This window comes from Sminthopsis crassicaudata, chromosome 6, assembly GCF_048593235.1.
Source record: "Sminthopsis crassicaudata isolate SCR6 chromosome 6, ASM4859323v1, whole genome shotgun sequence".
In the NCBI taxonomy this organism is placed as follows: domain Eukaryota; kingdom Metazoa; phylum Chordata; class Mammalia; order Dasyuromorphia; family Dasyuridae; genus Sminthopsis; species Sminthopsis crassicaudata.
This window is the reverse complement of record NC_133622.1, coordinates 1548749-1560804: the sequence shown is the minus strand read 5'-3', so window position 1 is coordinate 1560804 and position 12056 is coordinate 1548749. Positions and strand designations below refer to the sequence as shown.

Below are 12056 nucleotides of genomic sequence, written 5' to 3'. Positions count from 1 at the left end.
ACTCTGACGTAATGACATAAAAAAGAAAATACATTAAGGGGGAGGAAAACACCTGTAGGAAGAGCAAAGGGGAGGTAAAAATGGGACAAATTAGATCACATGAAGAGGCACAAAAGAACTATTGCAATCCAGGGAAAGAAGGAAAGGAGTTGAACATTGTCTGAAGCTTGATCTCATTAATTCTGACTCCAAGAAGGAATGTCTTAATCACTCAGTTATGTATACAAATTTATCTGACAATATAAAGAAGGAGGAGAAAAAGTAAAGAAAAAGAGGGGCTGGATAGAAGGGTAAGCAGAAAAAATTAGGGAAAAGGGTAAGAGAAGGGGATAGAGTAATAAAAGTTAGAGTGAATTGGTTAAAGTATTTAAGAAAAGGGAAGAGGAGTGATAGGACATAAAGTAGTGGATGAAGTGGGTCAAAAAACAACTACCAAGGACAGGATAGAAAAAGATAACAGAAGTGTATACAGGGGAGAAAACAGGATGGAGGGAAATACACAGCTGATAATCATAACTGTGAAAAGGACTAACTCTCCCATAAAAAGGAAACAAATAGAGTGGATAAAAAATGGAATTTTACAATACGTTATTTACATGACAAACATTTGACCCATACAGAGTAAAGGTAATAGAAAAAAAAAAAAAAAGCAGAGGTATTAATTCTGATCTCAGATAAAGCAAAAGTAAAAATAGGTCTAATTAAAAGAGATAACGAAGGACAGTAGATCTTGATAAAGGGTACCATAAAAATGAAATAATAATGATAATAAATGTATATGTACCAAAGTGATAGGACATATAAATTCCTATAGAATTTTTTAAGCCATTTAGAGGAAGAAATAGGCAGCAAAACTGTGTTAGTGATGGAATTCAACCTCCCCCTCTCAGAAGCAGATAAATCTAACAACAAAGTAAACAAGAAAGAAACTATAGAATTTAAAAGAATCCTAGAAATTTTACATATGCTAGACCTCTGGAGAAAATTGAATAAAGATAGAATACACTTTTTTTTTTGGCAGTACATGGCACCTACACAAAAATTGAACATTTATTAGGTCATAAAAACCTCAAAATCAAATGCAAAAAGGCAAAAATAAAAAATGCTTTCTTTTCAGACCAAAATACAATAAAAATATATTAAATAAAAGGCCAACAAAAGATAATCTAAAAAACTAATTGGAAAATAATTAACTTAATCCTAAAAAAATTCGTGGGTGAAACAACAAATGACAGAAACAATACATAATTTCATCTAAGAATAACAATGAGACGACATATCAAAAGCTATGTCATGCAACCAAAGCAATTCTTAAAGAAATAGGGGATCAATGAATTGGGTGTACAACTAAAAAATATAGAAAAAGAACAAATTAAAAACTCCCAATTAAATACCAAATTAAAAAATCAGATTCAAAGGAGAGATTAGTAAAATTGAAACTAAGAAAATTATTGAACTAATTAAACTGAGTTTGTCTTACAAAAAAGCTAACAAAATGCATGAACCTTTGCTTAATTTGATTAGAAAAAAAGAAAAAAAAAAAAACCAAGTCACCAGGAAAAGAAATTAAAGCAATAATTAAGAGTTATTTTGCCCAACTGTGTGGCAGAAAATCTGACAATCTAATTGAAATGGATGATCGTTTACAAAATTGTGAATTGCCCAGATTAACAGAAGATGAAATAAATTTCTTACATAGTCTCATTTTAGAAATAAAGAAGTTGAACAAATCATTAAACAAATTCCCTAAGAAAAAATATTTAAAGCCAGATTTCTACTAAACATTTTAAACAACAATTAATTTCAATATTATGTAAACTGTTTGGAAAATAAGTAAAGAAAGAGTCCTGCCAAATTTCTTCTATGACACAAAAATGGTTCTGATACCTAAATCAGGAACAGCCAAAACAGAGAAATAAAATTACAGACTAATCTCCTTTATGAATATGGATGCAAAAGCTTTAAATAAAATATTAGCAAAGAGATTATAGCAACTTATCAGCAGGATAGGACAAGTGGGATACATACCAGGAATACAGGGCTGGTCAAATATCAGAAAAAAAAAATTTATAATTGACCATATCAGTAACAAAACCAACAAAAATCATTTGATAGTCTCAATAGATGCAGAAAAAGCTTTTGACAAAATACAGTACCCATTCCTTTTAAAAACGCTAGAGATCATAGGGATAAAGGCACTATTCTTAAACTAATAAGCAGTACCTATTTAAAACCAACAGCAAGCATTGTTTGTAATGGAGAGAAGCAGGACAAATTACCAATAAGATCAGGGATGAAACAAGGATGTTCATTGTCACCACTATTATTCAACATTGTGGAGAAAGTGTTGGCTTTAGCAACAAGAAAAGAAAACAAATTAAAGGAATTAGAATGGACGATGAGAAAATAAAAATACCATTCTTTGCAGAGGATATGATATTATACTTGGAAAATGCTAGAAAATCATCCAAAAATGTACTGGAAATAATTAGCAGCTTTAGCAAAGTTGGAGGATATAAAATAAACTCACAGATCATTGGCATTTCTATATGTTATTCAGAGTCCATAAGCAAGGGATAGAAAGAAATTTTCTTTATAACAATACAACAAAATATTTGGGTGTCTATCTGCCAAGAAAAACCCAAGAATTATATGAACATAATTACAAACACTTCTCACACTAATAAAGTTGAATTTAAACCACTGCAAAAATATCAATTGTTTATGGGTAGGCTCTAATATAATCAAAATGGCAGTTCTGCCTAAATTGATCTATATGTTCAATGTCATAACAAACTGCCAAAAATATTTTACAGGACCAGAAAAAAATAATTCATGTGGAAAACCAAAAGGTCAAGAATATCAAGGGAATTAGTGCAAAAAAATTACAAAGCATGGTGGCTTCACAGCATCAAACCTATAACTGCATTTTAAAGCAGCAATCATCATTGGCACTAGCTGACAAACAGAGTAGTGGATCAGTGGAATAGATTATATATGACAATATTCAAGGCCTACAGCAATCTAGAGTTTGACAAACCCAAAGACCCCCACTTCTAGAGTAAGAAATCACTATTTGACAAAAAGTGCTGAAAAAAAAAAAAACTGGAAAATAATGTCAGGCATTTGACAAAGATCTGTATCTCACACCCCATACCAAAATAAAGTCAAAATGGTTACATGATTTGGGCATAAAAAAATGATACCATAAAAAAAAATCCGAAGAGTAAAGAGTAATTTACCTTATAGCCAAAGAAGAATTAGAGAACATTATGAAAAGCAAAATGGACAACTTTGATGACATTAAATTAAAAGTTTTTGCACAAACCAAACCAACGAGATAAAATGGGAAGTACAAAGCTGGAAAAAAATCTTTACGGGCAGTTTTTCTGATTAAGGTCTCATTTCTGAATATATAAAGAACTGTGCCAAATTTGTAAGAATACAAGTCACTCCCCAATTGATAAATGGTCAAAGGATAAACAGAATTTTCAGATGATTAAATTAAAGCCATTTATAATCATATGAAAACATGTTAAAAAGAGAAATTGCACATTAAAAGAACTCTGAGGTACCACCTCATTCCTCTCAAGATTGGCTAAGGTGACAGGAAAAGACAATGACAAATATTGGAAGAAATGTGGACAAATTGAGACTAATGCATTGTTGGTGAACCAATGATGCTTTCAACCATTCTGGAGAAGAATCTGGAACTATGCCCAAAGGACTATCAAAATGTACATACCATTTTGACCCAACAGTGCCATTACTGGGTCTGTATCCAAAGGAAATCATAATGGAAGGGAAAGTATTCAAATGCACAACAATGTTTTAGCAGCTCTTTTTGGGTTAAAAAAGAATTGGAAAATGAGTTGATACCCATCAATTGGGGAATGGCTGCATAAGCTGTGGTATAAGAAGGTCACAAAATATTATTCTATTAAAAAATGATGAACAAATTGATTTTAGAAAGCCCTAGACAGAATTACATGAGCTGATTGAAACAAGCAGAATCAAGAGTATATTGTACACAATAGCATATGTGATGATCAACTATGAAAGACATGGTTCTTTTCAGTGGTTCAATAATCCAAAGCAATCTCAAACTTTGGACAGAAAATGCCATCTGCATCCAGAAAAAAGCAAACAAACAAAAAAACAAAACAAACAAAAAAACAAAACAAAACAAAACAAAAAAAATCAAACAAACAAAGGAGACTAAATGTAAATGCCACCTTCACTTTTTTGTTTGATTCCTCTCCCATTATTTTTTCCTTTTATTAGGTTTTTTTTTTCTCCCAACATGATTCATAAAATAATGTGTATTAAAATAAATTTAAAAATTTAAATGATTTTTCTACCTAAATCTTAGCAGTATTAGGAGGATAGAATGAGTTAAGAAGAAGAGAAAAAACCTTCTTAGAAAAATTAAACTGTTGATGTTCTTGTTGGAGTTTGTCCTTTCTTCTAAAAAAGGATGATGAGGTCTGGGAGGTGACACCATGAAATGCAAGTGAATTGGACTGAAGTGAGAGAGGGCTATTCAAGATCGCCTGTCTCACTTTCCCCTCCGGAGACATGAGTCCAGGAACAAGATGGAGGTCAGGATGATTGGAAATGCCCTTGGATGCAATGGGACACCTTGGCCTTGTTAAGGTAATATCTTCTACAGGTCTCAGTTTGACGGAAGGCTGGTAGCGATTGAGGCAAAACCTTCTCTATCACTTAGTCCAAAAAAATCTAAATAAACCTGGGAGAGGAAGACCCTCAGGGTTTTAGCAAAAGCAGAAAATCATTGGGAAGTAACATTTTTTTTTTAATAGAACCAATAAAACATTTTGAAAGTTTTTTGTGGTTACTAGATCATAATTGGACCATAAATAAACATTTGCTAAAAAGCATTTATAAATATTCACGAGGCAAAACCTGGATTTAAGATTCCCCTCTGACAAGTAACTGGCCTCATGACTCTGGGGGCAAATCACTGCCCCTGTCCATCCCTCACCCACCTGTCCACAAGTGCAGGTGGAAAGAAAAGGCAGAACCATAATGTTTCAGGAAGTTTATCACTGGGAAGTGTCTACGCCAGAAGCGTCAAGCTCACCACCAACGGCTGCAAATGGCAAACTTCCCCAGTACATCCAAAGAGAATTGCAGTGTAACTGGAAAATGCTCAACAAACTCCATCAAAGTACGATACAGCAGCAATAGTGCGCATGCCTGGCTTTCTGAGAGAATTTGTGCTCTCCAGAGATCTGTTTCCATTTGACTTTTCTATTAATGATCTATACTAATGAACTCACAAGTCTGAAAAGGAAGGAAAAGAGAGTGAGGGAGCAGGGAAGAGGGAAGGGGAGAAGCAGGGATCTGGGGCGGGAGAATAGAGTCGGGAAGACCTGGATTCAGGTCCTCCCTTTGAACACTAGCTATGTGGCGCTAGGCAAGTCCCTTGAGAGTGCCCCAAACAACTCTAACGGTGTAAAAGGTGCCCATCTGCGGGGCTACCGGAGCTCCCTTCCCCGGGAATGGCCTGGCCCCGGGCAGTCTTCAATCTAGACCAACAAAAAATGAAAGGAATCAAGTAGAACATTGGGTACTTAGATTCCCAAAGCCTCATTTATGATGATGATCAGAGGTTCTAGAGGTGGGAAACAAAAAACCCTAAATAGCAACTAACTAAATTCTCTTATTTCCTATGAGGAAACAGGCGCAGAGGCAGACTTTCTCCACACACACACACAGGCTTCCCAAAGTCCTCCTCCGCCACATCCGGGCTGGGGGGACCTCGAGAGGATCATCCCTCCCCCCTCCCCCAGACTTGAGGGACTTGCTCAGTCACATCAATGCAGAACCCAAGGCATCCCCATCCCCCCACCCCAGCCAGCCTAGTCCTTCCCCTTTCCGGGCTGAGGGTGTGGAAGGGCCAGACGGGCTCTCGTGCAGGGCCAGCGGCAGCTCCAGGGCAACACTCTCAGCGCCGGAGCTGCTTGCTCGGGTCACTCTCCCGGATGACACAAAGTCTGCTCAGGAAGAGAGAACAAGTGGAACTTGGAAAGAAACTGAGGCCCGTCTCAGCGTCTTACCTGATCTCCCGGGGAGGCGCTTTCGGAGAGGGCCGGGCCAAGTGCAGGGCGCTCTGCCAGGGGGGGCCCTCCGAGCAAGGGGTGCCGAGACGGGCTGCAGGACCCCGGGACAGCCCCAAGGGGCCAAGGGGAGCTCGGCAGAGGGGCCCCCGCGCCTGCCGGGAAGGGGGGAGCCCGCGAGGCCCGCGCCGGCAGCTGCCACACCAAAACTAGGGCCACCAAGTTGGCAGCCCACGTCCCCGGCCGGGGAGGCGGCCAGAGCCCCGGGGGGGCGGGGGGCCTCATGCGGCGCCCGCCCCGGGGAGCCGCGGCCCCCCGGGAGAGGCCTGGCCCGCATGGCTCCCCATCAAGCACGACGGGAAGACTTCCCAAGTTTCCAGGGAAGGAGCAGGGGAAGAGTTTGAGAGTCCGGACCAAAAGCCTCCCTTCTACTGAGCATGCTCAGTCCCTGCGGGGAGGGCCAATGTGCACTAAAGGCAGCGCTCGGCTCAGGCCGGGGCTCCCAGAGAGAGGGAGGAAGCCGGGCACAGACGGGAGAAGCGTCCACGCTCCCCGGCAGAGGCCCGGGCGGGAGCGGGCCGCGTTTCCCGCCCACACCCTGGGCACTCGGCTGCCCGGCCACAGGCTCAGAGCGGGGATCCCCGAGGCCGGAGCGCAGCCTCAGTTTCTCAGCTTTCAAAGGAGGGAGCAGAACCCGAGCGCTGGAGGTCTCGCAGCCCATGTGCAGGGACTCAGTTTATGAATGAGGAAACAGCCCGAGTTGGAAAGTTGGCGGAATCAGGGACCAAAATGACCACGGGGTAGTCTGCTCTTTCAGCAGGCCACATTTACGTCTGTCTGTCTCACACTTGCACACATTTGCACACACACGCACACTCAGACGCAATCTTAGTGCAGTTTTAAACTTAGGAAAGCTTAAAGGGGAGCTGCAGCAGACTCCATCTGTCGGCATAGCCCTTCACTGACCCGTACGCACACACATTCTCGCTGTCCTAGGCCAACCCGACCTTCGTGAACAAAGCGCGGCTTCGAAGGAGGCTTTCAAAAAGTTGTGTTCTTGTTGGGGACGCGTAGGCTTTGATTTGGGGCTCAGAGAAGGGGATCACTCTAACTAATGACATAGGAAACGTTATATAAGAGGAGCAGCAGACCCCAGACTCCAGAATGGGCAGTCCAGGTTACCAGGCCCGCGGGGACCACGGAAGTGGAGACTCGGAGACTCATTTGAGACCCGCGCCTGCCGTTTATGGCCCGTATGAACTTCAGGAAAATCTCTGACCTCCTGAAGCAGCAAAGCGCCCGGTCAAGATGATTTGTAAAGGCTCTTCCACATTTAAATCTACAATCATCCTTTGTTTCAAACAGATCACCGGGGTCTGAGGAAGAAGTAGCTGTCCTAAGGCTCCCTTCTTTACTAAGTTACTGCCCCCTGCGTTCCTCTAAGTGCCAATTAAAACCCCAATTAAAACTGGATACAGTGCCCGGCCCAGAGGAAGGAAGAATCTCTCCGAGTTCCAGTCTGGACCCACACACTAGCCCTGTGCTCCTGGGCGAGTCCCTTCTTCCTGTTTGCCTCAGTTTCCTCATCTGTCAAATGAGCTGGATGGCAAACTACTCTTATTTTTACCAAGAAGATCCCCAATGGGGTCATGAAGACATTACTGAACAACAGCAGACACAGTGATGGAAAACTCAACAATGGCCGCATCTCATTTCACCGGTTACTTCATTCTCCTCACACCACCCTCAATCGTGCATTTGTTCCTGCCCCCTTCGTGTGTTCCTTGAGAAAGGGCTTACTTTGGGTTATATCCGTCTTTGCATCCTCATGATGCAAAGAGCTGAATTAGAAGTGATTCCAGTAAGGTCGGGAAGTCCTAAGCAAAGAAACCCCTTCTTTCAAGCTGGACAGAACCTTCTCCGGGAAATCACAGGATCAAGTAGCTTGAGCAGAGGTGCACAACATGTGCCAGAGGAGGGACTTGAACCCAGCTGTTCTGGGCTCTCAGGCCCTGTGTCACACCGAAGAGGAGCCTTCCAAAAACTACTTATTGAATTTCCAGTTTCTCTGACTCAACTAACCCGATGAGGAGGCAAATGTTGCTCCATTCCCTCTCCTAACCACGACCCGCTCAGAGGCGGGGTGCCGTGCTCCCCGACTCACAGACTCCGTCCTCCCAAGGAGCCCAGATCCCTCTATCAGACAATTGAAGGCCTGTTTGGACATGATCTGAAACCTCCCTATTGCCTCCGTGGATCCCAACTATGACAAGAGCCACTTCCTTGGGTAGGCCAGAGATCTTACACGGACCCTCACTTTGTGGCCTGGAAGTCACCTTGTTATCATGACAACCAGCCCTACCTCCAGGCAGGAAAGCCAGAAGAAATGGTCAATAATAGCAGCGGCCGGAAATAGTGGGCAGAGGCCAAAACCGATGATCGGCCCACCTGTTTCCCAAATACTACAGGGACTCAATCTCTCCATCATTCAATATCTCCATCTCCTCATCAGGGAAATGTTCAAGACTCTAAGTCTAATTCTTAGTCTGTCTTTTCCAGTATGATTTAATAAGGAATAGAGTTCTAAGAAGAGGAAACCACAGGGGAGAGGTCAGCAAAATCTGCTTCCAAAGAGCACTTTCCCTTTCTCCTGCTCTCTTCAGCTCCATCACCTAAAGCAAGAATTCTGAAACCGTCGCTCACAAGCCCACAGGGGGTCATGGGATTGACTGTGGCCTTCACAAAATTACGATTCAGGAAACGTTTGGAGCCCTGTTTTCTTTACCTATGTATTCCCGGTTGTGCAAAAATGTTCTTCCGTGAAAAAGACTTGCGGGCGGGCAAAGTTTGGCGGGATGCAGGGCGGAGGCCGCCTCTCACAGGTCGCCTCAATCCCTCTTCTTTCTCCTCAGTCATCAGCCCCAGCTTCTCAGCTCCAGCGTCCTGAGCCTCTTGGTCAGAGGATTTAAAGCTAGAGGGAAACAGAGATTCGGTCAACTTTCTTGTTTAGCAAAAGGGGAGACTGAGTCCCAGAGCTGTAGGTGCTTGTGCTGTGAGGCTTCCCCAGAAGAAAATCGCAGAGCCTCTCTCTAAAGCTCAGGCCCCTCAAGGCTACACCCAAGGCCCTTTCACAGAGGGTTTTAATCTTAGATCCAGGCTCCTTTTAGATCCTCGCTGCCCAAATTACTTCTACCAGTTCTCAGAAAAGACTTGGGGGAGTTGTTTCTGGGCATGCTCCGTAGGGCAGGGTTTTGGTTACCAAAGGGTCTGCTCACTGACTCCTCCCTGTCCCACCCCGGAGGGAGGGAAGGAGGGAGGAGGATGAGTCACGGGGGAAAGTATGCCGGGGTCTGCCTGAGCACAGGCCGGATCCTGCCTGCGGCCCGGGGACAGCCAGCCCCTCGGTCCCCTTGGGCACAGCCAGCCCCCCTGCCCTTGGGGGCTCCGGGGAGGGGAGGGAGCCGGCAGGGATGCCCCCCCTGATCCGGGCTGCCCACTCTGGAACAGGCTTGGGCAGCCGGGCTCCCCTCCAAAAAGTGGCAAACAAGTTGTGTGGAGCAGGCGGGGGAAGGTCTGGGGAGGCGGAGGAGGGCAGGGACTGGTGCTGGGAGCCCCTCCATGGCCCAGGCCGAGCTGCTCCCGGGCGCCTGCCTGCAGGACGTCCCGCTGCACTTCTGGGCAGAGTCCCTGCGCGTGGTCCCGGCTCTCCTAGCGCCCGCCGTGCTTCTGGGGGCCGCCCTGGGCCTGGGCTGTGCGCTCCTGCTCTGCGTCTACGTGATCAGGCCTCTGCTCCGGGACAAGGTAGGTCCCCCCCCCTCCCACTTTGTGATATTCTGCCCACAGTCTGCTCCTCCCCACTGGAGCTCGCGGTCCTCCAGGCAGGGGCCGGCTGCTCCCCACGCACTCAGGGGGGCTGTGCACTCAGAGGGGACCCCGCTCTCCGCACACTCAGAGGGACTGTGCACTCAGGGGGGGCTGTGCACTCCGGGGGCACCCCACTCCCCACACACTCAGGGGGGCTGTGCACTCAGGGGCGGAACCCGCTCCCCACGCACTCAGCGGGGCTGTGCACTCAGGGGGGACCGCTCCCCTGCACTCAGGGGGGCTGTGCACTGGGGGGGGGGACCCGCTCCCAGCGCACATCTGCACCGCTGGCTTCCCAGAAAGTTAGTGGGGTGCTTGGGGCTTGCTCCTAGTCATAACTAGTGAGCGTCGGGGATGGATCGGAACTGCTGCTTCCTGGGTTCTCACCATCCTTCTATTATACCTCAATGTCTGGATTTGGGCAGTGTTCTCAAATGCCCTCCTCTGGACTTAGTATAAAGAAGTTCAAAACAAACCCATAAACAACAACAAAAAACCAAACTAAAACAACGTGTTATTGTCCCATGTTCTAGAGCCATGGAGACTCGAGAAAATCAGGTCTGGAAAATCTCTATAGGATCCAGACCCCCAACTTTATTAATGCCATCCTGGAAGCTAGCAAAGGAAAGAAGTCACGTTTGGCAATGGAGAGGACTTTAGATTTGAAGTTCCAATCCACCCAGGTTCCAGTCTGGATTCCTCTGCTTATAGGCTGGGTGAGCCGGAGCACATCCCTGAAGGCCCTTTCACATACCGTGAGATCAGGTGTTTTAGCCTCTTACCGGCTGAAACAAATCTAGCATCCCACGCGCTCGGTCCTTCCGCCCCCCTCATCCGTAAAATGAGGAACGCGGCCCAGCTGCGGGATCTCCTAAGGTCTCATCTCTTTTGAACCTCTAAGCCCCCTGCAAAGTAAATACTACAGAGAACTCTCCCCCTTTTACAGATGAGGCTATTGTGGATTAGAATTAGTTTCTTGGCCATGGGAATATGACTCACAGATATGGTTTGTGCCTGTGGTCCTGGCAGGACTCCCGCTCCGTTCTCTGCTAACCTCCAGTCCCATTAAGTTATCCTAACTCCCAGCTCCTTTGAGTCCATTAAAAATTCTGGTTAATTTTTTGTTTTTTAAAGACAATTGTGGTTAAGTGACCTGCTTAGGGTCACACAGCTGTTCTCTGAGGCCAGATTTGAACTCATGAAGAAAAGTTTTCCTCACTCAGAGGCAGAATTCTCTCCATTGGGTCGTCTAGTTGGCCCAAGTTTAATTTTTGTTATTAACATTTTCTTAAATCACTCTTAAATCAAAACAATCAACAAAATAAATCAAGTCCTGATTCGAAGCTTACCTATTTCTGACGAAGAAAAGCTCACACAGAAATTTCACCATAAACATGAACCCATGCAGGCTGACTCTAACATCCCTAAAAGCTATCAAGGTTCCTTTGAGTCATAGGGAAAAAAGCATATGTGGAGACAGCAAGTCTTCAGGCTCTCCTTGGCCTTCCCCGGGCATTGTACCTGCCCTTCCTAGCCAGAGCCTGGAGTTTCTGCTTCTTCACTTCCCACCCACTCCTCGGGCCCTTGCAGTCAGGCTCAAACGGCTCTCTCCTGGTTTTTTCTTCTTCACCACTCAGTTAAAAGTGCTCTTTTGGGCTTACCACCAAATCTCTTAATTGCTGCTGGTCTTTTCTCCACCTTTCTGTAACTCCTGCCATTATTCTGCCATCCGTTCCCATCCACTCCTTCCTTGGCTTTCTGTAATTAATCTTTCCTCCTCCTCCTCTTCCTCCTCTTGCTCAGAGGCCAAGAGTGAGTTTCATTTGCTCGGTCACCTTCTCTTAGTACGGGCTCCTTTAAGGCTCTGGCCATTGCTTGTGTCTTTCTAAAGTTTCTCTTGGTGGTTGCATATGTTCAATGATTAATTCTATACAGAGGACTCCCAACCTTCTAATTCACCCCAAATCTCTCTCCGGAGCTGTAGGCCCACAGAACTAACTGCTTGCTCTATAAGCTGAAGGCATTTCAAACTCAACATGGCCTAACTGGAATCATTAGGTTGCCCTCTGAAGCTCCTTCTCCTCCAGTCTTCCCTATTTCTGTTAAAAG

The 12056-nt window shown here is 44.9% G+C and overlaps 2 protein-coding genes across 7 annotated transcripts in view; one reads left to right on the top strand and one right to left on the bottom strand.

Moving 5' to 3' along the window:
* Positions 1–12056, bottom strand: part of EVC2 (EvC ciliary complex subunit 2) — a 172260-nt gene that overhangs the window by 159967 nt on the left and 237 nt on the right. For 2 of the 4 annotated variants that reach the window (XM_074274139.1, XM_074274141.1), the window contains exon 1: positions 6084–6516. In XM_074274139.1, coding sequence (XP_074130240.1) covers positions 6084–6368 — 285 coding nt within the window. In that variant the 5' untranslated portion in view covers positions 6369–6516. Of the gene's footprint in view, positions 1–6083; positions 6517–8868; positions 9055–12056 lie in introns of those variants that run through there. The other 2 variants (XM_074274140.1, XM_074274138.1) reach the window with 2 other exon arrangements.
* Positions 9401–12056, top strand: part of EVC (EvC ciliary complex subunit 1) — a 107551-nt gene continuing 104895 nt past the window's right edge. For all 3 annotated transcript variants that reach the window (XM_074274144.1, XM_074274143.1, XM_074274142.1), the window contains exon 1: positions 9401–9884. In XM_074274144.1, the coding sequence (XP_074130245.1) occupies positions 9702–9884 (183 nt within the window). In that variant the 5' untranslated portion in view covers positions 9401–9701. The remainder of the gene's footprint in view (positions 9885–12056) is intronic.